General features: G+C 38.5%; 1 protein-coding gene across 1 annotated transcript; it reads left to right on the top strand.

The window, feature by feature from the left end:
- The first annotated feature begins 47 nt into the window (after positions 1-47).
- LOC127953103 (LIM homeobox transcription factor 1-alpha-like) lies at positions 48-24,704 on the top strand. Its single transcript, XM_052552000.1, has 9 exons — positions 48-236; positions 3,219-3,304; positions 3,413-3,596; positions 20,327-20,559; positions 20,669-20,832; positions 20,914-20,991; positions 21,587-21,707; positions 21,795-21,950; positions 22,044-24,704. Exons 1-9 carry the CDS (start codon positions 193-195, stop codon positions 22,193-22,195), a joined length of 1,218 nt encoding a protein of 405 aa, XP_052407960.1. The 5' UTR covers positions 48-192; the 3' UTR covers positions 22,196-24,704.
- The last annotated feature ends 3,056 nt before the right edge of the window (positions 24,705-27,760 follow it).

The following is a 27,760-nucleotide window of genomic DNA, read 5'->3' as shown; positions in this document are numbered from 1 at the left end:
ATGTTTCCTTCCTTCAGCAGTCATTAATTGTGCGCGCGCAGCCCAAGTCTTCACTCCATCACATAAAGCGCGCGCCTGAACATCACACACAGTCCGGCGATGTTTTTGCGCCACTGCGTGATTTTTGGACTATAACACTAAAGTTTGGCTTCTGGAGCACTGGTTCCCGTCCTCTTCTTCAAAGCTATTTTGATGTTACCTACAGAAATCTCAGGAGGAGTGTGTTTCAGCGCTAGGTAAGTTCACGGGACGCTTAAGCAGGTCTACAATCATCACAGAAATGATAAGCTACCTCAACTTTTCCTAGTGAGTTCAAATAGAGACCTGCATGATAATTTCGCTTGACTTTGATAACACTTTTACATTTGTAAACCTATAGTCTATATTGTCTATTCTACTACTTTAGGCTACAGAAATACGAAGTTTTGCTGCGCTGGTGTTAATTTGTTTATACGCTACATTAATTTATTTGCATCTTACTTTTATGTCTTGAGTAAAACTAGCCTGTATTTTATGAGTTCATCTGATAGGAAAAATTCAGGACGAGTGTCATAATAATAATAAAAAAAAACCTTCAAAAAATCTACAATTCTAATAAGGACGTCTTTTCAGTAAAGTGTGTAGGCTAATCATGCAGAAAAATTAAAATGTCAGATTTTTAAAAATGCGTAACTCTGTACGGTAGGCTAACGTTAAACATCCACAGTTTAGTTTCTGTAGCCTACGATTATAAATGGATTGGTTTCAAATAAAACATCAGTTTGATCCTAATGTCTTAGAAAGCAACGCTATTTCACATACTATAGGCAAAACACTAGCCTTTATTGATATTGTTCATATTTAGGCTACGTTTGCACTTTATATCACGTCACAGAGCACTGATATTTCTTGTCACAGAGCATCTTCGAATATAAATTAACACTAAACTTTCATTTAAATAATGAAATGAACGCACTTCAAAATATCATATCATGAATTCATCGATGCATCCGTTTAGTGTCGGAAAGTAATGAGGGTTTATACTAGCTACGAATAAGGTGATTTTTTATTTATTTTTTCTGTTAAACATAGGCCTAGATCAGCAGCAATCATCAGAACATGTTCCAGTTACACGAGGACAGTTGGGCTATATAGCCTGAAGCCTACGAAACAATTAACAGACAGAATTAAAATATATTTTTTGATCACATGTTGCCTACAATTCCGTAAAAATAAATAATTTGTAAAAATATATTAATAAAATGCTCATATATCCACGTCACCGCGAATATCACAGTGTGAATATTTCTCAGTGAGACTGAAGACCCGTTATTAACTCCCGTATTTTTAATAATCAAACTCATGCAATGAACTGCATTATTAATGAGGAAAAAGATGAGACGCAGCGTGTGATTTCAGCTATGAGGAAAAAAAATACTTCAAATTCAACTTTACTTTTCCAGGGAAAATGGGTTTAACATAAGCAGAAATAAACGCAGCACCCTAATAATAATAATTATTGACTAATAATTTAACCTCCAACAAAAATAAAAAATGCAACCTAATATTCTAAAAGCAAAGTAAGCAATAAAATAGCCTACAGAATTAAGATTTCCCTCTTTTTCCATAGTAGCAGTCATATCATATTATTTCAATGAGTGTAAATCACAAATAGCCTTTAGGTGAAAGCTTATTTATAAATTACAATAATCAAAGCATTAATCACGGTCGTCATCCCTTATTATTTCAAATGCAATAGGCTTCCTGATTTAAATCAGACGGCGACGGCGCTGGACCGGGAAATATTTGATGATTTTGTTTTTGCGTTGTTTCCTTTCGCCAAAAACCGAAGCCGCGCGCCTTACTAGCGGATAATTCACATGCAAGAGCTCCTAAAACACAAGACTGAGCACAAAACAGCTCCAGTCCTTCTCACACACATTCATTAAACACTTTCCCTTTTATATAGTGAGATAAAAATAAAAGTGTTTGTTTCTTAATTAAAAAAGATAAAAGAGAAAGCATCTAATGAATAGGCTACACTGTAAATAAATGTTACATTTACGGTAAAACAAAATAAAAACTTGACATTTTTCCAAGCATTGCGAGATTACGTTTATATTGTAGCCTGTTGTCATTAAATCATATAATATCAGTAGACCTATATACAAACATATATATATATATATGTTTGTATAAACATTAGAATAACGATGACTTAAATTCAACAAATCTGGCTTCTCGAGCATAAAGACACTGACACGAACACTAAACACCTTAACTGTTACACTTGACTAAAAAAATGCAGTAAACATGGATTAATCTATATGCAATACCATTTAAAACACTCCTATACATAACCGATAACAAAATAGCTATAATATTTAAATGAAGCATAAACATATGTGATGCTTCAGGAAAGGAATTCTGGACACGCCCCTTTTTCACCGTGAGTTACAAGCCAATTTTAAAAACATAATTAAAGTATTATAAATGTCAACATTATAACTTGAAAGTATGTGGTAACACTTTACAATAAGGATCATTAGTTAACAAACATAATTTAGTTAACAGGAACAACACTTCTTAGATAACGTTAAATAAGACATTTACTAATTATTAACATGAGTAAAATCAAAAGTTGTGCTAGTTAACGTTAGTTAATGCACTGTGAATTGACATGAACTAAGAATGAATGACTGTATTGTCATTATCTAACATTAACAAAGATTAATAAATACTGTAATAAATATACTGTTAATTGTTTGTTCATGTTAGTTAACACATCAACTAACATAAACTAATGGAACCTTATTGTAAAGTGTTACCAAGTATGTAACTTTTTAAAGTTAAATATAATATTCATTGTATCTGCAAATTACAAAAAAAAAATCTGCAAATCACAAAATCTTTCTTTTACAGTAAAATAACATGTTATTGTTTTTATTTTATATGGTAGGGTAACTTACGGTCAACATTTTTTACAGTAGAAACCATTTTTATTAAAACACATTTTAGAGTGCACATTAAAAACAGGCCCACACTGCAGATGATTTTGGGTTTTTCTAATGAAATTAATGATGCCCTGTTTCCTCACAGATTATGCTACAAATATTTTCAGCATTTTTATCGTAACATTACATTAAAGTGTGCTTTTTACCCACATTACATGTTCACAAGCAGCTTACAATAATTGAATGCGGACTGATTGCTGTCTTTCTATCTTTGTTGTTTTTCAGTCAGCACTCCAAAGAAGGAAGAAACGGAATGAAAACAGAAGAAAACCAATCATGTCTTCAGCAGGCCCCCTCCACCACACCTTACGGTGAGACCCTTATTCTTCATTATTCTTTCCATATTAATATGAGTGCTGTAATGTGTGTGCCTCGAGTCCCTCATGTCAGCTGACACCTGTTCTGTTCTTCTCCACCAGAGCATGTGGGAGCAGGTGAGGTGTGTGCAGGGTGCGAGTCTCCCATCGCGGACCGCTTCCTCCTGCGCGTCAATGAACTGTCCTGGCATGAGACGTGTGTCAAGTGTGCAGTGTGTCGCAGCGCGCTGAGCGGGACCTGCTACTGTCGGGATCGCTTGCTGTACTGCAAGCATGATTACGAGAAGTAAGACAGTTCAGTGTGCAGCGTGTGCCTGTATACACTCCATCAAAGCCCTAGCATGGCAAAACATCCCATTTTCTGCATAGATTAACGTGAAGAACACCAGAACACTCCCCTAATCTCTCTGCAAATGTGTCATGGGTGTGTTGATCTTCTGATCGTGCTGTCATGCTGATGCTCTGTTCTGCAGATCTTTGGTTACACTTTATTTGAAGGCATTGCAATTGCAGCGTAATTACACAAATAAGTACTGAGTACATGCTTACTATAGATTTAGGGTAAGATTTAGGATTGGTTGCTATAAAAATTCTGTGATATAATTTTCTTTTTGGTTTCAGGTTTATTTACATCGCTATGAATCTAATCTGATTTAATATTCTGAAAGTTCTGTTTAAATTAACCCTATCTTTTGCAGTCTGGTTCATATATTTGATTACATGTGCATTACATGTATTCCAAACAAAACCTTAGCGCATGCAGCGATACCTCGAATGTAATTCTCACTTTTGCCTCGTAAGAAATTAGGAATAAGGACATACACGCCAGAAGAGCTTTTTTAAGAAAATTCAATTCAATTCAAGTATATTTGTATAGCTTTTTTTTTTTTTACGATACAATCATTTCAAAGCAACTTTACCGAAAATTACGTTTCTACAATATTTAGTAGTAACTTATCAGTGGTGACTGTCAGTTTATGTGCATATGGAAGACATTTTTGGAAAAATCAAAAGAAGGTGTAGTCAACCAGACGATGAACACTATTAATAGCAAGTATTATATGATGTAAACACACTTGTAGCAATATTTGGTGGTTCTGTATGTTTTAGGGTTAGGAAATACTTGGTAAATATTCAGTCTCTTGCACCGATTAGTCTGTAAGACATGAGTAAGCATTTTTTTTCCTGTGGGAAACAAAGTAGAAATTTGAAGAACCATTCATATGACTCGTGCACCAAGTTTTTGGAATGACATGATGTGTAAACAATGACAGAATTGACATTTTTGGGAGAAGTTTCCCTTTAACCGCTGGTTCTCTGATGAATCGTTCTGTATCAGTTTGGGTCAGAGGGAGATTCCAAGACACCATATTTTCCCAGTGACATCACCAGGAGTGCGGACAGTTGAAGGACGATTTTGTGGCCTGTTATCACTGTTGTGAGAAGTGTCAGACACCGTTGAGCAGTGTGGACACTCCCTATGTTGCTGACATCTGCGGGCCAACCAAAAGGAATAAGACGGACAGGAGAGACTAAATAGAAAAGTTAGCAGGAAGAATTTCCAAAGTGCAGATAAAATAATATATATGTGTTCTCGGAAAGATAGATCACCTGAGATCTAGGACTGTTTGAGGGTATGAAATTACCATACTAACTGCTTTTCTTCACACCGTTGAAGAAAAATGGGACCATAGATTTGATAATTGTTTTGCATGGGTGCTTGCAGCAAGGATGTCATAATGAGGGTAAAAGTGATCAACGATTACAAATGAGAAGGCTGTTCTGGGATCAGAGCACAGTGAAACTGTTCTTGTGCAAGCTGGTGCTGTTATTCCCTTAAGCTTGGTCAGTTTGTATTATTTGAATTAATTTATCATTCACAATACATTCAAGACAGCCAAATATTTTCACAATATAGTGGAGATTCCTTTAGAGATTTAAATTTTTCTCAGTCTGTAAATTAAGAAATAAGAAAGGTATAAGCATTTCTGTTGCGCTTTGATGCTAATGTCTTGTTTGCAGATATTATTTGTGAATTTTCAGCCTGCGGCATGGTATGTGTTGTATTTGTGGAGGAGACTTGGCACACTCTTGAGTGGGTGACCTTGAGTGAATCCACAACAATATCTCCCTGTGTTCTCCGCTGTCTGTCCATCAGCACCCACCACTCCCGCCCCTTTACCAGTGCTCCATCTACAGCAGGTGTGCGCTCCATTTTTGGGGTTCCAAGGAATCTTTTATGGTAAAAAAAAAAAATGGAATTTGAGTAAAAGAAAAATACAATCTTGAGCTGGTATTCTACTTTACAAATATATTGTCAGGTTGCCTAGTTGCATTAAATTAGAAAATATTATTTAAATTATCTGAATAATTACAACATCAAAATGTATTTTAAAAAATCAGGTGAGGTACAAATAGCCACACTCTTAAAAATAAAGGTTCCAAAGTAGGTTTTTCACAGTGAACATTTTTAAAAAGAACCATTTTTTTATTAGTTTGAAGAACATTATAATAATTTAAAGAGCCTTTTTCCACTAAAGAACCTTTTGTGGAATGGAAAAAATTCCTTGGGTGTTCCAAGGACCTTTATTTTTAAGAGTGCACTTAAAGTCAACATTAAATGTCATTCACATCCCATTCTAATTTCATATTATGACATGTTTCCAAGTGAAACAGGGTATTCAATGAGAAAAAAAGATGTAGTAAAATGCCTTTTTTTCCATTTAGGGCAGTTTTTTTAATCGCAAATTAAAGTCATGATGAAATGGTAGCAGCAACAGCTCTTTTCTCCCATACTGTAAAGTACATCTGCAGTCAAATGGATAATAAGAAAAAGAAAAAGCAGGGCGGGACTTGGTTCTGTTTGTTTGCTGTTGATTGGTTGGAGACAGGTGTGAATGAGAGTTAAGCAGACCAAGTGATTGGAGAAGTCCGGCATACGTCAACCAAAAATAAATGACATTTCTATTAAAAAGTGCATTTTTTAATGGAGTAATATGCATGAACTAATTGTTCACAATAAGATCAATAACATGCATTTAGAAAATAGGTAAATTTTCATTTCTTGCAAACTTCGAATCACATAAAGAGGACATTAAATACCAAAATACATTCTTCACTTTAAATATTATACACGATAGGACAACAAACATGCAAACATCATCAGTATGAAGATCACAACTGTATGATGATTCCTTACGACGCTTATGATCCTGATGTTCCCGTCATCAGAAATCTGACTTCATTTCAGTTTTCAATCATTCCAGCAACATCTACACACTTACTAAACCCAAACTCAAAGCCAAGCCCCTATTCATTAAATCCACAAACATATTCTCCCCATCACTGTCTTCCTGGCTGACTTCAACACACAAAGCCATCAGATAACCACGCAGCCCAGCCTCGAGAAACCAGTCCCAGACCAATAAAAGCTCTCAGCCCCAGGGTACGGTGCCTGGATCCCTGGCAGAAAATTAGACTAGCGAGGGTCACAGAGGCCTATCAGAGCGGAGACAGGGGAGCGGATATTTAAGATGCGTCCAAGTTTAATAGATCACTCTGCGGGTGGGAAACAGAACGAAAACAGCCCCCAGTGTGTAAAGAGATGCCAGTGAAAAATCAGGAATGAAAGCTCTTTAATATCTCACTTGTTTCTCCTAGACGTCTCATGCTTCTCAGACCCAATAATATCATGTGTCTCACTGTCTTTTAGTATTTTAGAAGAGGTCTCAAAAATGTCCTGAACCTGGATTTGCCAAAATATCAAAGTCTACAATCAAAAGTCATTTTTTTCCATCATTCATTCCATTTAAATTTATCATTGGGATTTTTATGAAAAAAAAAGTTGATAGTTGAGAATATTTTGGATTTAATGTAGATTCGAATGAATTTCAAAATCCAGAATATTTTAATTCAATTAAGATCAGTCGACAGCATTTGTGGCATAATACTGATTAGTGTTCCTATGGCTCAGAGCATTGCGTTAGCAGCGCAAATGGTTGTGGGTTCTATTCCCAGGGAACATGTTAGGTAAAAGATTTTTAGCTTGATTGCACTGTAAGTCACTTTGGATAAAAGCATCTGCTAAATGAATACATTTTATTTTATTTAACACAAAGAAATAGTTTCCAGTTCCAGTTGTCCCTCCAACAGAAATTTGTGTTACATTAAGGAAGTGTATGGGGGAAATTAATAAATGTTCAAATATTCGCTGTTTCAGATTACACAATATTCTTATTAACATGACTTTAGTGTGAAAAACATATCACTTACTAGCATTTTCTGTGTAAAGCTACATTTCCAATTTTGATGCCCTGACAGTGTAACCCTAAAACAATAAGAAAAACAGCTTTAACAATGATTTAACAGAATTATCGAAGTCCATTTTTTAAATTATAACTATATTATTTAATGTCACTTTTATTCACTTGTGATGTCACTCGTCACCTTTTCCAGGTCCAAATGATCCATTAGATTCCCAAATTAACTAACAAACACTGATTAATGCACTCATTAAAAAACCTATATCATAACCTTTATCTTAGTTTGCCAGTGATTCATCTTTTCTGAAAAGCTTTAAGATGTGCTATAAATAAAAAATGCTCATAAACAGCTTTTGAGATCGTTTTCTCACTAAAGGTTTGGACCTGGAAACAGTATTTGATGCATCACAACTTAACAAGCGGATTGTAAGTGTTACGTTTATTTTGACTTTTTTTAAAAGTACAGAAAGGACGAATTACTTTTTGCCATTATTTGGACAGAGCTGAATTTTTTACCAAACACAGAATATTCCTTTAAATTCAATCTCATTTAGATTTCCTGTACTCTGTAAAAGCAGCCTCTAAATAATAAATGTTTTCGATGTAAGTCAGTAACACCGTTCTACTGAAATCTTCAGTCGGAGTCATTATTATGAGCACTTTGGTTCATGGTTACCCAAATCTTCACCTTTCTTTTGCTCGGTGTCTGTTCCTCCCATGCATCTCTCCTCTAGCTCGTCCATCACTGTCTGATTTCTAATAATATTTCTGTTCCAAACTTCATTTCCTGCTTGTTGAGATTTATAGCAGTGATGACACCAATCAGTTTATCTCTCCGTTTATCCCACATTTTCGCTTAATCATCTCTCTGCTCGCTGTCTCTTTGTGTCTGTGGGAACGGGGAGGGGGTGGAGGGGTCTTGATTGGGAACGCTGCTAATTATGTTCTTAGACATGACTACAAGCTGTGTTGTGGTTAGAGAGTTGTTGTACTGTCAGACAGGAATATGACACATGGGCTCTGGTGAACCTCGGATTCTTTACAGAGTCAGTAGTGTTTGCTAAAGCCATTGGTTTTATCATTCATGCTGTTCTTAAATTGTGGCATACACTCACCTAATGTATTATTAGGAACACCTGTTCAATTTCTCATTAATGCAATTATCTAATCAACCAATCACATGGCAGTTACTTCAATGCATTTAAGGGTGTGGTACTGGTCAAGAGAATCTCCTGAACTCCAAACTGAATGTCAGAATGGGAAAGAAAGGTGATTTAAGCAATTTTGAACGTGGCATGGTTGTTGGTGCCAGACGGGCCGGTCTGAGTATTTCACAATCTGCTCAGTTACTGGGATTTTCACGCACAACCATTTCTAGGGTTTACAAAGAATGGTGTAAAAAGGGAAAAACATCCAGTATGCAGCAGTCCTGTGGGTGATAATGCCTTGTTGAAGCTAGAGGTCAGAGGGGAATGGGCCGACTGATTCAAGCTGATAGAAGAGCAACTTTGACTGAAATAACCACTCATTACAACCGAGGTATGCAGCAAAGCATTTGTGAAGCCACAACACGCACAACCTTGAGGAGGATGGGCTACAACAGCAGAAGACCCCACCGGGTACCACTCATCCCCACCACAAATAGGAAGAAGAGGCTATAATTTGCACGAGGTCACCAAAATTAGACAGTTGAAGACTGGAAAAATGTTGCCTGGTCTGATGTGTCTGGATTTCTGTTGAGACATTCAGATGTTAGAGTCAGAATTTTGCGTAAACAGAATGAGAACATGGATCCATCATGCCTTGTTACCACTGTGCAGGCTGCTGGTGGGGGTGTAATGGTGTGGGGGATGTTTCTTGGCACACTTTAGGCCCCTTAGTGCCAAATGGGCATCGTTTAAATGCCACGGCCCACCTGAGCATTGTTTCTGACTATGTCCACAAAGCTCGAATCATTTCAAATTGGTTTCTTGAACATGACAATGAGTCGACTGTATTAAAATGGCCCCCGCAGTCACCAGCTCTCAACCCAATAGAGCATCTTTGGGATATGGTGGAACGGGAGCTGGATGTGCATCCCACAAATCTCCATCAACTGCAAGATGCTATCCTATCAATATGGGCCAACATTTCTAAAGAATGCTTTCAGCACCTTGTTGAATCAATGCCACGTACAATTAAGGCAGTTCTGAAGGTGAAAGGGGGTCAAACACAGTATTAGTATGGTGTTCCTAATAATCCTTTAGGTGAGTGTATATAATCAAGCACAATCCAATAAAGCAACAATGGATCGAAGCGAACTCTTTAATATACATCTGGGGTTTTGTTCAAACTGGTCATGGACAGCAGGACTTTTTGTTGGTCGGTTTGTTCTATTCAATGATGTGCTGTGCACCGTTTGAGGTCATAATGATTTTTTTTTTTTATTCAACAAGATCAAAGACGTTTATAATGTTACAAACGATTTCAGAGTAAGTTTAAATAAACACTGTTCTTTTGAAAATGTCAATTCATCAAAAAACCTGAAAAAAATAGAAAAGTAGTAAAACTTTGATAATAATACATGTTTCTTAAGCCTCAAATCAGTATATTACAATTATTTCTGAAGGATCATGTGACAGTGAGAGTCTGAAGTAATGATGCTGAAAATTCAACTTTGCATCACAGGAATAAATTACATTTGAAATTATATTTAAATGAAGAAAAGTTATTTAACATTTTAATAATATTTCTGTCACGGTTTTACGCTGCCTGAAGGAATGCGGAGTCGAGGATAAACGGAATAAGGTTTTTAATATATCCAACACAGGGGATATCCAACATGGAGCACAGAGGTAGACACACGTAAGTAGCAAATGAAGCATCAAGTTGCAAGTGAGCACAAGTGAGAAGACCCGACAAAACAGAACTGAAGGGACACGGCTTATGAACAACAGATAATTGGGGAAACACAGGTGGATGGAATCATGAAATTAACAGGGACATGGAACACATGAGGAAGATAATGGACACACCTGGGAACTAATCAAACACGGAAAGACAGAAACTGGGTCACGGGCAAAAACACATTAAATGAGTCCAGGTGTGTGACAGTACTCCCCCCTCCCGGTAGGTGCGTCCTCGCACCGTAGAAACAACAGGGGGAGGCGTAGGTGGGAACTTGGGAGGAGGTTCCGGTGGAGGACGGACTTCCAGGAGGGGGCCAGCAGACAGGGACCACAGAAGGAGGAGCCAGGGAGGAGACGACGGAGGAAGGAGCCAGGGAGGAGACAGGAGCAGGAGGAGCCAGATGGTCCACCAGAGACCAGCCAGGACGGAGATCCAAGGTGGGGTCGACGGCGGGAGGAGCCATGGTGAAGGAAGGGTCGACGACACCAGGGGGCCGACAGGCGGAGACTGCACCGGTGGGTGAGGAGCCCAAGATGGAGCAGCACAGCCGCAGAGCCAGGGGGACGTCAAGGTTCCGGAGGGCCTAGGTGGAGCAGAAGGCTCAGGCGACCAAGGCGGAGGCAGGGTCCTGGCAGACTGCTGTGGAGCCGGAGCGACCGAGGATGGAGGTGGAACCGGAGGGAAGGAGGAGCCTGACAAAGCCGGAGGGATGGAGTGACGAGGTGGAACCAGAGGAGTGGAGTCCCGAGGCGGCGGATGGTCGACGACTGACCAAGGTGGAGCCGGAGGGACGAGGGAGCCCGGTGGAGCAGGTGGGATGACAGGCCACGGTGGAGACGAGGGAGCTAAGAGCCAAGGCGGAGCCGCTGGGTCGAAGGACCGAGGAGGAGTCCAGGGCTCGGAGGCTGGAGGCGGAGACAGGGCCTTAACACGCCAAGGCGGAGCTGGAGACTGGCAGTCCAGCGGCGAACCACCGCGCCCCGATGGCGCGGACTGAGGGTGAGCTGCGGGACTGGCTGGCACCAGCAGGGATGACGAGGAACTGGCTGGTCTAGGAGGAGGAGAGAGGAGAAGGATGGGAGGAAGGACAGGAGGATCAGGACTGGACGGAACCAGCGAAAGAGGAGTAGAGGGACCAGCAGGTTTGGGAGGAGGCGGGAGAGGGAGGCTGGGAGGGAATACAGGAAACACAGAAGATTCAGAGCTGGGCGGAACCAGCGGAGACACAGAAGATTTAGAGCTGGGCGGAACCAGCGGAGACACAGAAGATTCAGAGCTGGGCGGAACCAGCGGAGACACAGGAAACTCAGGGCTGGGCGGAACCAGCGGAGACACAGGAAACTCAGGGCTGGGCGGAACCAGCGGAGAAACAGGAAACTCAGGGCTGGGCGGAACCAGCGGAGACACAGGAAACTCAGGGCTGGGCGGAACCAGCGGAGAAACAGGAAACTCAGGGCTGGGCAGAACCAGCGGAGAAACAGAAAATTCAGGGCTGGGCGGAACCAGCGGAGACACAGAAGATTCAGAGCTGGGCGGAACCAGCGGAGACACAGAAGATTCAGAGCTGGGCGGAACCAGCGGAGACACAGAAGATTCAGAGCTGGGCGGAACCAGCGGAGACACAGAAGATTCAGAGCTGGGCGGAGCCAGCGGAGATACAGGAAACTCAGGGCTGGGCGTAACCAGCGGAGAAACAGAAAACTCAGGGCTGGGCGTAACCAGCGGAGAAACAGAAAATTCAGGGCTGGGCGTAACCAGCGGAGAAACAGAAAACTCAGGGCTGGGCGTAACCAGCGGAGAAACAGAAAACTCAGGGCTGGGCGTAACCAGCGGAGAAACAGAAGATTCAGGGCTGGGCGTAACCAGCGGAGAAACAGAAAACTCAGGGCTGGGCGGAACCAGCGGAGAAACAGAAAACTCAGGGCTGGGCGGAACCAGCGGAAATGGAGCAGAGGAAATGACTGGAGGAGGTAGGAGTGGGAGACTGAGAGGGTCTACAGGGGAATCAGGGCTGGACGGAACCAGCGGGGAAACAGGAAAATTAGGGATTACCTCCATAGACCAGTCCATCAGATCCAGAACTTGCTCCATACGATCTTCAGAGACTGCATATAGCTCACCCTCAGTCGCAGGAGTGTGGGCAGGGCTTTCCTCCACGCCCTCGATCTCCACGAGGACTCCCACGATGCACGGTGTTGCCGGCTCACACACCTGGTCAGTCGCGCTCTCGAGATCCTGTTCCCTGTCAGTGGATGGCTCGGGCTCTGCGGCTGCGGTGGGCTCTGGCTCCGTGCGGCGTGATGGTGGCTGGCTGGTCTCTGGGTCGGGAGTGGGGCTGGCGAGGTCCTCTATGGGGCAGACGGTGAGAGGTGACCCATTTCTCGCCAGAGTCCACTCCACGTATGCGGCGAAATCCTCTCGAGGACCATCTTCGGACGACAACGCTCTGCATTTGGAGTTCAGGCTGGTGTTGTAGAAGGTGCAGAGCGCGCCGTCCGGGTAGCTGGTGGCATTAGCTAATAAGGAAAACCATCTGGTGTGGTCCTCGAGAGAGCGTTCTTCCTGCTTCAGCAGAAGGATGAGGAATTCGGGACGATAGAGGGGATCCATAGAAACACTAAGAAAAGAAAAGACTTTGAAAACACAAAAACAAAACGGAGGGAAGAACACGCAGTTTTCTATTTTCTCTTATTAGGTCGGGTCTTCTGTCACGGTTTTACGCTGCCTGAAGGAATGCGGAGTCGAGGATAAACGGAATAAGGTTTTTAATATATCCAACACAGGGGATATCCAACATGGAGCACAGAGGTAGACACACGTAAGTAGCAAATGAAGCATCAAGTTGCAAGTGAGCACAAGTGAGAAGACCCGACAAAACAGAACTGAAGGGACACGGCTTATGAACAACAGATAATTGGGGAAACACAGGTGGATGGAATCATGAAATTAACAGGGACATGGAACACATGAGGAAGATAATGGACACACCTGGGAACTAATCAAACACGGAAAGACAGAAACTGGGTCACGGGCAAAAACACATTAAATGAGTCCAGGTGTGTGACAATTTCACAATATTACTGTTTTACTGTATTTATGATCAAAGAGACTTTCAAAAACAACAAATCTCAACAACCCCAAAGTTTTGAATAATGTATATTACTTTTCTGAGCAGTCAGATTCACAGTGTTCACCTCTCCGATGTTAAAATGAACAAAAAGGATCAAGAGTCAGATTTAGCAATAAACAACTAGAACTAGCTAGAACACTCTAGCAACCACTTAGAACACCTTAGCAACTGCATCACAGCTCCATGGCAACCACCCACAACAGCCTAGCATCATGGTGGTGAGCCACTCCTTCTATATGTCAGTTTGAGATCAATGATAATGAACCACCACAGACCAACACTCTTAACAATAAAAGTTCTTTATTGGCATCAATGGCTCCATTAAGAATATGGTTCTTTTAAGAACTTTTCATTTAAGGGTTCCTCTGTGGCATCACTGCAAATATCCCCTTTTGGAGACCCTGGACCACAAAACCAGTCATAAAGGTCAATAAAAAAAAATAGCTTTCCATTGATGTATGGTTTGTTAGGATAGGACAATATTTTGCTGAAATACAACTATTTGAAAATATCTGGAGGGTGAAAAAAAAGTAGAGAAAAAAAAGAAAAATTACAATGTAATTTGGCTATTGCTACAAATATACCCCAGCGACTTGACCCAGACATTGTGTGTGTAGTCCTGTTGGTGAATATGTTTACATGGTACTTCAGATGAGGGCTTAAACACATTGTGGTAGCTCCAGCTAGTTGGCTTATTAGTAATATTTCCATGCCCAAATTACTGCTTTTGGTAAACATGTTTTGTTTTTCTACACCTGAAGTTCCTGTTGAAGCCACAAAAATAAAGGTCCCAAAAGAGGGTTTTCACAGCAATGCGAACCATTTTGAGTTCCACAAAGAACCTTTCAGTGAACAGTTCTCCAAAGAACCACTTGTTTCTCAATATGAAGAACATTTTAATAATCAAAGAACCTTTTTTCACTATAAAGAATCAGTTGTGGAATGGAAAGATTCCATGGATGTTGAAGGTTCTTCATGGAAGCATGGATGCCGGTAAAGAACCTTTATTTTTCAGAGTGTACCTATCAGACTTTTAAGGCAAGGACAGAGGGAGAGAAGAGGAGACAGTGAAGGGGAGCTCATGGGATGTCAGAAGGCCATGGAGGTGACAAACAGAGGTGGAGAGAGGAAGATGACAGAGGAAGAGCTCGAGGTGTCTCCTTTTGTGATATTGCCACTGTTTTTGCATAATGTGTGATGAGTCTCCATCACCTCGCCTGCTGCACAACAATTTCATTACAGACAGCTAATAAATGTTTCATGGCAGAACAAGCTGCTCGCCTTGGCTTTATTAAATCTGAGATAATAAAAGAAGAACGGCAAAAAATGAAAGCGGGAGGGGGAGAGATAGGAAGAATGCCATAGATATCCTCAAACAGGGCTGCCGTATCTTCTGTTTCTGGGGCAACGAATCCCCCGTCCCCCCTCTACGCGTCTTCTTTTTTTTTTTCTTGCACTGCCACAGAGAGACAGGAAATGAGAATCTGGCTGACAGGATATTGCGTTCTGGTGGCCTGGGGATTAGCTGTTTTATCTAAACACACTCACAGACTCACTCTCACCTCACACAACTCAACACATCGATCCTGTCAGTGCCTGAACCCTTGAGTATCACACACACACACGAGGGATACAGAAAACTGACTTGTGATTGTAACGTATGGACAGGTTATGCTGTCAGTCAGGGAATGTATCACAATAAGTACGTCAGCACACCAATAGTGCCATATTCGTCACCAAAAACAGTGTGAAATTCTCGGGATATTATGACACACTTCATATTCTGCAACATATTGACTGTCAGAATCAGGATTTCCTACAAACCTTTGCTCTGTGGCTAGTGAATTACAAAGGATTTACAAGGATGTTGAAGAATGAGACATCAGTGGAAATGTGTCAAAGGCATAGTTTCCTAAAAATGGTAACAATTTCCCTGATGCCATTTCAAAGCTGTACCTCTGTGTTCTGTGGAACAAAAAATATAATATTTTGAAAAATGTCTCAACGTTTCTTCATCCATACAATGGAACACAGTGGGGTGTAATATGTGTTGGACAAAAATAGTTTACATTTTTTCTAAAAAGCATAGAAGGAAAAAAGTGACACAGGTTTGGAACAACATTAAGGTGAGAATAAATAATGAGAATCTATTCATTTTGGGGTAACAAAAAGTCGGTCATATGTAGTTCCCTTCTCTACATCCAGAATGTTTTGTCCATTACAGACTCAAAAACAGCATGAACATCTATTTCTCTATTGGTGCTAATCCAGAATAAAAAACTGTTCGTAAGCATATGAGGAATTTAAGTGATAAGTAAATCATTTCATTATGAAAGGTATGTCTATATCTCTTCACAATTAGGTCCCTTCAGTTAACACTAGTTAATGCATTTACTAACATCAGGAATGAGCAATATATTACAATATTTATAAATCTGGTTATGTAAGTTAATAAAAATACTCAGTTCATAGCTTTAATAAAATAATATTAACAGATAGATGTTGACATAAATAATTTGTATTCATTGTTAGCTCAAATTAACTAATCTTAACAACTTATCGTAAATTGTAAATCTTTACTGGTATTTTTTCACCCATGATTTTTACATGATCATCTACAAATATTTAGCCTCATTAATACACTAAGGCATCATAAGAAATGTCATTTTAACTTTATTGCCCCCTTGATAGGCAGTACGCTTTCTAATAAGCCTGTTGAAGCGTTTTTCATATGACTAATAAGCCATAATTGCATATGAATTCAGCTAAGAGTGCTTTAGAGCGTACAATGACACTATTTGTTGTTTTATTAGCCTAGCATAAAGGCTAAAGTTATAATGTGTCTCAGTGCAATCAAAACATAATTAGACAATTAAAATCTGCATGCCATTAGGCAATTGTTACTTCTTGTGCACAGCAGTGTTTGCATGCTAAGTTCAAAAAGGCAGATTTTTTTGAGCAAGTATGTTCTGAAGTGTGCGTCTGTGACATGATTGGGCAGAATAATATGTGTACTGAACGGTTTAGCTGCTCACCTGTGCTTTCTCTTTTGTGTACGAGTGGTCTGATGTGTACATTTTTATCAGCTACCTGTTGGTTTTCTCATATTTCATCATTGTGAATATTGGCGTGCCGGGGAGGGAGGGAGGGAGGGTGGCGGGAGTGGGTTGTGGGGAATGCTGGGAGATTTTAATAACGCAGAAGCAGTGCAGTGAGATTTAATAAAAGAAGATGATGTGATTACTGAACCCTGGCTCTGAGCCACCTTCCCTCACAGCAATATCCGCTCTCTTTCTTTCTCTCTCGCTCACACACACACAAACGCGCGCGCGCACGCACAGCACCAACCCTTGCAATTATGTGTACATTTATGATTTACATACTGCTTCCATATATATATATATATATATATATATATATATATATATATATATATATATATATATATATATATATATACAAAGATGCACCAAAGTCTACAAGATAAACCTCACAACTATGACAGTAAGTGTCTGATTATTTAAAATTATGTGTTCATGTATGTATTAGGCCCCCGCACTATGATTTAGCTATAGATTCATGTAAAACTTCATTGAATTGACATCATGAACACAGTTTGTACATACATAGCACCTGATTTCCTTCCTGGTGATATTTTCTTGATAATTAAAAATCTCTAACCCCGAATTCTCATTACTGTACTCAAAAAAACAAACAATGTTTTTCGAAGTTGTAAACAAAAAGATTATTGCTGCGTATTTTACTGAAATATACAATTTCTGTCTTTCTACTTCCGAATTTCACATTTAATTTAGCGCTGTTTCTTCATAACTGTTTTTTGAGTGAAAATGGTTTCAAAGACGATTTTTTTCTCCGGTGTATAAATTTTCATTTATTTGTATCTTTTGTATTCCAATACAACTGTAATTTATAACTCAGCGTTTTTTTATCACATGATTGCAATGAGAATGTCACTTTTTTTGCATTATATTACTAAGAATTGGTAGAAATTACTTTACTAATGACTAAATAGCAACTATAAAAATTATGTCATAAAGCCAAAAAATAGACTTCATTGTTTTTAAGAAAATGTTCATTTTTCACTGATTTCTTTTGGTTTAGAGGTTGAAATATTACGGGTTTCATGAGATTTACTCTCAGAGTCAGTTGCTGTATGAGTTTTTAGAGTTGGTCTTCTTTGATCTGGGTGTAGTAAGTGGTGATTTGGGGAATTTGGTATTTTTGGCAGATGGATTGAGACAGATTAGCCATAGCAGCTGCGTTTCGGACAGGATCATCACATCCGTGCAGATTAGAGGCTATAATGTGTGGACCTGGCTGCCTCTCACTTCAGCAGATTTCTGATATGACACCTTCATCTCCTTCACTCGGAGCTCCTCAAGACCCACACACACACACACACACACACCAGAACTCCCTCCATCCGTCTCTGCAACTGTCATGAAGTCTGCGTTATCCATCAAACATGCATTTCATCTGTTCCTCACCTCCGAAATGTTCTGTGTTCATCTTATCATGTGTGACTGCATCTATCCTTTTATATATATGTGCGCTTTATTTTATTAGTGGTTATTAATGCATGTATCCCTATAATTATTGCTTATATTTATATAGGGTTAGGGATCTAAACAAACCCTTAAGCACAAGAAATAGTTCTTGTCAGAATTGTCATCTTGGTTGAATTATTACTTTAAATAATACCTTGTCCTGCACTGAGATAGAATGATATGTTCAATTGTGCAGCTTTTGATGATTTTCACCTGGTTAGAGAAAAAAAAAAAATGCAATGAAGGATGAGACTTTTGACTCTGTGTTGACAGCAAGCGACCACCTAGCAATTACCCCGAACACCCAATACAATACCGCATAAAAACACTCACAGCAATGCCACATTTGAAATCTACCTTCTTCTTTTTTTTTTTTTTTGTCTGGTTCAGGTGTTTGACAGACACTGGTTTATGTCACAATTTGGGTGAATGGTGACTGTTGCTTTGGCTTAATGAACTGTGCAGAAGGATTAGACTGTCATCGACACCACATGAGCGTCTACAGGTTCATCTGTGGGTACCTGTCAATATTTATGAGAGTACATGAACACGGCCGTATAAAGGTGCTAAGTGTGTGTGTGTGTGTGTGTGTGTGTGTGTGAGAGAGTATGGTGTGTTTATTCGAGTGTGTGAAAAAGAGAGAGGAGAGATTAACCCCATGCTATCCTCAATCCCTGGTTATGAGTTTACAGCGTCTGTCTGGGCATCGCACTGTTTAAACAACAATCTAATTAATCCTGTCTTTATTAGTTTCACGGAGCTGGGGAGGGAGGCTGGGAGCGCGAGAGGGAGGACAGGGAATTCTGGCAGAAAATATCATGCAGTGAGGGAGGGGAGAGAGAGGAGGAAAAAACAAGGGGTTTGGTGGGGATTGAAAAGCGAGAGGGCCTTTTAGACAAATGATGTTGCTGGTGAGCCACGTAGAAGGAAAACACAGTTCAAAGAGGCATTTCTCATTGTTTGTAGCAGGACCTCTTTATACATTTGCTCACTTTTACCCCGTACATCCCTCTATTTGTTTATCATTTTGGAGAAGTATTAAGTTTATAAACATTTACCATAGCGCACAGTGCCAGCAACACCAAGGTCATAGGTTCAATTCCCAGGTGACACACAAATGTATAAAATAGACAGCTTAAATGCAGAGTGTAATAAATGTTAATAGAATTTACCCTCTAAAACAGTGGTTCCCAACCACGTTCCTGGAGGCCCCCCAACACTGCATGTTTTCCATGTCACCTTAATCAAACACACCTGATTCAGATCACCAGCTCATTAGTAGATACTCCAAGACCTGAATTGGGAGTGTCAGACAAAGGAGAGATCCAAAACGTGCAGTGTTGGGGGGCATCCAGGAATGTTGCTGGGAACCACTGCTTGAAAACCAGACATATGAAATTATATATATATATATAGTGTCATATTTGATACATCATGCTTTTATGGCTCATATAAAATAAGAATATGGAGTTCATACTCAAGGAGGGAAAAAATTTATGACCAAAAAGATGAAATTCTAATTTGTGATATAGCTTGTAATGTAAATCAGTGGTATCTTGTTAAATCTGATTGCTTGCATTAAATGCATATAAATTGCTACTCAATATCTGTCAATAACTTGATTATATTTATATGCTTTTATGGTGAAAGCTTGGTAGTTCGTATTTTCATAGAATGCAGTGCAATACAATGATGGTTGAGAGATGAATAAATAAACATTCCTCAAAAACCTGATGCATCAGATTTCATATATATATATTATTATTATTATTATTATTATTATTGTCATTATTATTATTAAGTAATTAAACATACATTGGTTCAATCCGTTAAATGTTAATTTAGAAATATTACCAACAATACAAAAGTTGTTGGTATCACTAAAGATCTGAAGGTGGATGTTTTCAGAATTAAACTACTTGCTAAAAAAAGAATAAAATATCAATCAGACAAGATAAGCAAAAAAAAGGAAAATGTGACCTTAGAAATGTGTGTATCAAATGTAATACAATAGGCTTTAAAGGGTTAAATGATACATTTTCGCTTAGTTGCTTGTGTGACATTTATGGTCCATTGTCAAATATTGCCACCCAGTGTCACAGACAAAACATTGCATAAAGTGAATGTTCAGAAACATATCAGTAACGTGTGCCCATGTGTGTGTCAGGTTGTTTGTGCGGAAGTGCAGCGCCTGTCTGCAGGCGATTGGCCGCTCGGAGCTCATCATGCGTGTGCTGGGACAGGTGTACCACCTGGGCTGCTTCAGCTGCTGCGAGTGTGAGCGCCGGCTGCAGAGAGGTGATGAGTTTGTGCTAAAGGAGGGACAGCTGCTCTGTCGGGGAGACTATGAGAAAGAGAGAGAGATGCTGGCAGCCATCAGCCCGGCCCCTACCGAGTCAGGTAACCTCAGTGACCTCGCTGAAGGTTGTGTGTAACTACAGGAGAAGAGATGTTAACATAGCCCAGAAATGACACTCTTCGCTTTTAATGCTCAGTTTCTGCTTTGCAGTAAAGAGTGAGGATGAGGATGGTGGCGGTGTCTCTGTTGGTGGGAAGGCTGGGGATGATGGGAAGGAGCACAAGAGATCCAAGAGACCACGTACCATCCTGACCACACAACAGCGGCGCGCCTTCAAGGCTTCCTTCGAGGTGTCTTCCAAACCCTGCCGAAAGGTCAGCCGTCCCAGGCCACTCGTGTGCATTAAATGTGGCAACAGTACTTGTGTACATCTCATGCATATACTATTGTTGCAGGTCAGAGAAACTCTTGCAGCTGAGACTGGACTGACGGTGAGAGTCGTGCAGGTGTGGTTCCAAAACCAGAGAGCAAAGGTAGGCGTCAGGTTTTGGCAAAGACTATAGAATAACCAAGACATGTCACTTGTATAGTTTTGAATGGGGAAAAATGCAACGGTCAATCGCAGGAAGCCCCACCTTCTGAATGAAAGAGCCAATCACTAATCGGTAAAGTCATCGCCTCACTGCAGCTTCCGTTAGAAGCATCTCGGTTGCTATAAAAAGGACTTTAGGTTTTTGTAAATTCTGAAAACATTCCTGTACGAAACACCGTTTTGCTTCATTATGATACATCCAGAGAAAAGCAAAAATAGCATCCTTGAGATCTCACTAAACGAGATCTTAGTGTTGGTTATTTTTGATGCTGAGAACAAGGCTTGAGAGAAGTAGAACTATAATAAACTGAAATCCAAAGAACTTCTTGTAAATGTAGATTTTTGACAACAACAAAAAAAAGAAAACACTTGTCAATTGCATGTTTTGAATGTTGGCTTTGAATAGGCCTAATGAGCTGATGGACTGATGGATGGATCCTTTCAGAAAGACAGACAGAAAGATGTTTAACTACTAGTTGGGAATGTTGTTCCAGCACCGGGGGATGTCAATGGACTGTTGTTTTTTGTGAGTTCAGATAAAGAAGATCGCTCGCAGACAGCAGCAGCAGCAGCAGCAGCAGCAAGAACAGGAGCAGATGGGCGGGACCAGGAGGGGTCCGAGCAGGGGGGGGCGCCAGAGTAACGATGACAGCGAGGGTAAGACACGGACACACGGCGGAGTCGACAGATAACTGTGTGAAATGGCTTGACGATAGGTGTGAACCGGGCTCTGTCTCTCCATAGATGGCTCCAGCAGTCATGGACTGGACGGACTGCTCTCATATTCCTCTCTGCCACGCCAACAACTGCTGGCTTTGGATCCCAACATATACGGTAGCGAGCAGTTCCGGCACGGGCTCACGCCACCACAGCTAGGCCCCGAGCAGATGCACTCCTATGGTGAGGATATCTCACTGCACCTACTTCAGCATTGGTTATTTTTTGCAGTTAACCGAAATGTTTGTTTGCATTTGAAAACTGACTTCATTTCAGACTCGGTTTTCCATGACTTGGACAGTGATGGAAGCCTCAGTCATCTTGGAGACTGTCTCTTGTCGACCGCCGACGGTGGAGTTCTGGCAGGGCGGATAGGAAACCCCATCGATCGCCTCTACTCCATGCAAAACTCCTACTTTACCTCATGACCCTGGTTCCATGTGCTCCTCCACCGCTGCAGGGGGCCACACAGAGATTGAGTCTCACTGCAGGCGTCTTTCATCATCAAAACTAATTGAATCCCTCAATCGTATCTTAGTCATGCCAGTAAAGCCCTTACCTACCAAACCAAGACAGGATCACACCCTGAAGATTAAATTTAACACTTGAAAAAGGCGGGTTTTAACAAGTGGCTAAATGAGACAACTGGGTCCAAATAGTTGCTTTAATAGCCTCAATGAGTTTATAATCACTAACTTTTAGGGAAATTGTTTTTTTTTTCATAAAAAGTGTGCTCATTTGTGAAGATTATCATTATGATCAACATGTATGATCCATATACTTTTGTTGATCATGGAGCTTATTTTCTGCAATTAAGAATATCTTTTTTTTTTTTTTTTTTTTTTTTTTAAGGAACCAGGGTGATGCAATTTCCCTGGATTTCCCTGCAAATCATCACTGCAGCTCTGGGACAGAGGTTCTGTCCACTGTGGTTGTGAACACCCCTACAAATGGCTGTCCCCTCAGATAATACAGTTTGTAAGGATAAAGGGGTGATTTCAGACACAGCCCAAGTCAGTTTCACAAGTCATATCACTCTCTCCTTTCCTTGCCATCTTTATGTCCGTCTTGAATAGGAATCAGCTTTTGTTTAAACCTAACATGAAAACCAAAAAATTCTAGCATGGTGCGAAGTCAAATGTACATTAGTATTTATTGTAAAGAAACAATGTTTATTAAAGGTGCACTCAGTTTTTGTATGTTGAGCTGACCTATATAGCAGATGCTTTGGACTCACGCTGACACCTACTGGTGTGGATGTAGCATCACTCAAACACAAAAGCAAGGTTGTTATATTAAATTAAAACTAAAGCATAAAAAAAAGGTTTTCATTACTTTAAATAAATACATGTTTATTGGATTTTATTTTTATGTTTTTTTTTTCCTCCATGTAGTTGCCAAGCCAACATTTCTCATTTTCATTTACTTTAACTTGATGTACTAAAATAGCTAAAACAAATGAAAGTTAATTATATAGACATAAACTAATAAAAGTGTGGGGGGGGGGCACACAACTAAATTACTACAACTTTAACTAAAATGAAAAATACAAATTTTAACATAGCTTTTTTTTATTTCATGTTGATGTATATTAGTACATAATATTTTTCAAAAGCACTATTGTTTTTTTCTTATGTGTATATCTTTAAATTAGAAAAAAAAAATCACGAGTGCACCTTTAACACTAATTATACTTTAATTTTTCTTTTTAAAAATCAAGATTAATAACAGCTAGTGCAGTATTAGCTTTGATTACATTAAATTTGGTAGGTTTTTAACTATTGTCAGTTTCTCAGACAGGGTCTTAGTGTTTTTTTGTCTTCGAGCCGCCTTAACTGTGCTTTACACAATTCAAGAGACAAAATATTCAACAGAAAATAAGACGACAAAATAATGAAACTTCAAAGCTGAAGTAGATCTCTCAAAGAAAATATTATGAGGGAGTCTTGGCAGGGTTCACGGAGCGAAGGAGTCACACATACCACAGTGGCTCAGTCAACACTACCAAAACTCACAGACTATTAAATCCAAGCTACATTCGACAAGTATGGAAATTATATTGCCATTTAATATTTCATAACAAAAAAAATTATTCTTATTTCAGGTTTTGGACACAGGGTATATTTCCTCTGATAAAAAGTGAGACTTTTTTTCTGCAGCAACATTGCTCCGCATTGACTCTAGGTTTTAGATGATTATGGCGTAAAGTGTAGCAATGCGCTCTAATCTCCAAACTGAGACGACTCTATGAAGAAGAAATAATCAGGGTTATTGCTGTTACAGGGTTAGTTAGACTTTCATTTACAGGGTTGATAAAAATATGACATCTATCGCTTTAGTACTGACAAGAAAAATAGCACGAAGTATTAAAAATCCCCCCCTTAAATGTAACAGGACGTGTACACTTGGCAAGGTGTTGCTAACTGTGCTTTATTGTAATATACTGAATGTGTTGGTCACATGACTATTGTTGTAATTAGCATTATCGATACACGTGTAGTTATTTACTTCACTTCTTTTAACTTATGTTCTCGTTGGCTATTTTTAACAGCAACAATAGCATTGGAATATTTATGTTGCAGCATGAGACACTGTTTATGTGAAATGTATTATTTATATTGAAGAACGTCCAGCAGACTCGCATCAATGCTGATGAAAACCTTCAGAATCCTGACAAACTGAAATAGAAGTAGTTTTTAGTACACTGGACATGAGTTGCTGGTAAATCAAGTGTGCAGCTGACGGGTTTCGTGATACTGGTCTGTTTCATTTAGTGTGGTGTAATATTTCTTTAAAGGACTGTGGTGATGACAGCTGTTGAAGGGGAGATGAATGGGACGTCTTTCTGTTTCCTTTAGTGTGATCACTTACAGTGAATGTGTTTTTTGCGTACGGTGTTCTTGGTTTTCAAATATAACTTGTCATTTCAAACACTGACGGTTGGCTGTGTGATTTATGGCTCATGATAAGTATGCGATTCTGGTAAAAGAGTTACATTTTGTTCCACTTTTGATAAATGGACCAAATGAAAGGTCTGTTTAGCTCAGTGGTCAAAGGTTCAAAACCCGTGTCCTCCCTCCCGTTTACCCAGCAGGCAAAGCAGCCCTAATCTAATGCCTCCCTACAGTCTTTTGTTCCCGGACGCAGGGAACCGGTGGATATCTGAGGGGGAGATATTACATGCCTGCATTCTTTGGTTTAATATTATACAGTGACGCCAAGGTAAGGAGAAAAACATTAAAAAGGGACTAACAGAAGAAAAACCCCTCATTATAAAATACATTAACCTGCATATTATAGATTTCCCATGTTAAATGACAAGCATTCCAAACACATAACAACTAAAAACAAACATATTACAGATAATTATGTTTCCATTGCACTGAAGGCAATTAATATAGATCTAAAAAAAATAATTCAGGTTTCAGGGACATGTGAAGCTACTTTATATATAAAATAAATAAATAAAATTAATAGACCAATTCCATTTTAAAACAACATGTTTATCTAGAATGTATTATATAATTGATCCTAACTAATATTAATTTTAATTATTAGTATTAATATAAATTAGTAATAATAATATTTAGAATGCTGATTTAAGTAAAGTTTCTTTTTTTATTCTCATTCAAAAGCAATTTCATATCTCTGATTATGAGTCCACCGCGGGTAGATTCTCACAGTAGAACTGAATATTAGTTTATGAAAAAAAGAAGAAAAAAAAAAAAATATATATATATATATATATATACATACATACATATATATATATATATATATATATATATATATATATATATATATATATATATATATATATATATATATATATATATACACATACATATATATATATATATATATATATATATATATATATATATATATATATATATATTGTGCTTTTTGGTAAAATGTTGCTAAAATAGGATGCTAAATCTTCAAAAGGCCAGAGAACTCTATACTAAAAAAAAATGCATATTTTATTGCAACTTCATATTTTAATATCATGAAAAAAAATATGTAAAAATGTTTCTCATAAATATTGTGAAAAATTCCATTAATAAAACAAAACAAGAATAAAACATCATATTGAATATTCTGAAAAAATTTGTGCAAAAGATTGAGGCTTGTTCTGTTGTTGTTGTTGTTGTTGTTGAGTGTGTTACAGTAGTTCAAAGATAATAAATCTTTTCACAGTCTATTTCTTCTCAGTATTGAGTATAAAACACCTGGGTTATTGTCCTTATTAGCCAGAACAGTGACAAAAACTATGTAGGTTGTGGCGCAGCATTTCCTGTTGAAAGAAAAAGTGACACAAATATTTTAATGAATTGAACTTAGTCGTGTAATTATAAACGCAGACTTTACTGCTTACCTATTCCTGAAAGGTCGACGGTCTGAACACAGGCGAGGAAACGTGTGAGGTGAGCTTGGCAGGCTTCAGCAGAGCTCTGATTCTCCAGCAGACAGCGCTCCAACACTGAAAACACACCGCAGCGAGATGAAAGAAAAACAGGAGGAGAACATAATAAATACTAATTAAATAGTCTTGATCCCTGTATACCAATATTTAGATGTGTTATTATCAGCTATGGAAAAATAAACTATATTCAATAAATATAATACTACACTCTTGCTAGTTATTTAATTTGTCTACTAACATATCGAACAGTGGATTTTTCCCTTTTTATTTTTATTTTTATTTATTTATTTTTGAAAAATCAGCCACTTTCACTGAAAGTCTTGAACATTTCCACCCCAGTCGCATTGCATTACATCTCAGACAATGCATTGTGTTTAATAGCATTAAGCTGAAATTTAATTTGTCTACATCAACCTTTGAGATCTCTTCACTCTAAAGAGCAGCTCTGCCTGATGATTCCTCAATCACGCTTAAAATGTAGAGGAGGTAGAGTTTTTTCCGTGGCTGAATGAGTTTCCCCTGTCTTTAAAAACATCTCCTACTACTCGATGACTAAATACAGCTTGATGGGGGAAAAAATATAAATTATTATTTTCCAAAGTGATTAATTAGCTTGATCTGATGTCTAAAACATCAGTCCAACCTGCCCAACTCAATCCGAGCAGCTGAGTCCTTAGCCATCTTCAAGAATCGGCTAAAAACCCATCTCTTCCATCTTTATTTGACCCTCTAACTTTATCACTCACTATTCTAATTCTATTCTTAAAAAAAAAAAATCTAACTATCTTTTCGTATTCTATTTTCTTTTCATTTATTATACTATATATATATATATATATATATATATATATATATATATATATATATATATATATATATATATATATATATATATACTTTTTGTTGTTTTTTATTGCTTCTTGTCACCATTTGTAAGTCGCTTTGGATAAAAGCATCTGCTAAATAACTAAAGGACTAATAGGCTAAAACAAAATAAATAAATGTCAAATATTTCATTTTCAGTGACACTGTTGTCTGCTTGGCAAAGAAGTTAACTAAACATTATTAGGTCTGAATATGCTGTTACTAAATTTGTATTTATTTATTTGTGTGTGTGTGTGTGTGTGTGTGTGTGTGTGTTTAATGGATTGTCATAGACCTAAATAAATAAAAGCATGGTAAAACAATAGTTTTAATGAGCTAAAGAAACCCATTTATATACATTTTTAATTAATTTATAATTAGAGACATTCATGCGATACTTATGTGCTAGTGAAACGGGTTTCTTTATTGATTAATTAATCTTTTTACTTTATTATACATTTTCACACACGTCAATACGAGTTAAAATATACAAGAAACAATAAAAGCATTATAAAAACGTCAAATACTCATTCATACAAGAGAAAAGCATCTTAGGATGCCTTCAGAGGTATCTTTAACACTTGTAGTGTCAAAAACACTATCACGCTTTATATATATATATATATATATATATATATATATATATATATATATATATATATATATATATATATATCGACTTTTACAGATTATTACTGTTTAA

Source organism: Carassius gibelio, chromosome A3 (genome assembly GCF_023724105.1).
Source record: "Carassius gibelio isolate Cgi1373 ecotype wild population from Czech Republic chromosome A3, carGib1.2-hapl.c, whole genome shotgun sequence".
NCBI classification, from domain to species: Eukaryota; Metazoa; Chordata; class Actinopteri; order Cypriniformes; family Cyprinidae; genus Carassius; species Carassius gibelio.
This window is presented reverse-complemented; position numbering and strand designations above follow the sequence as displayed.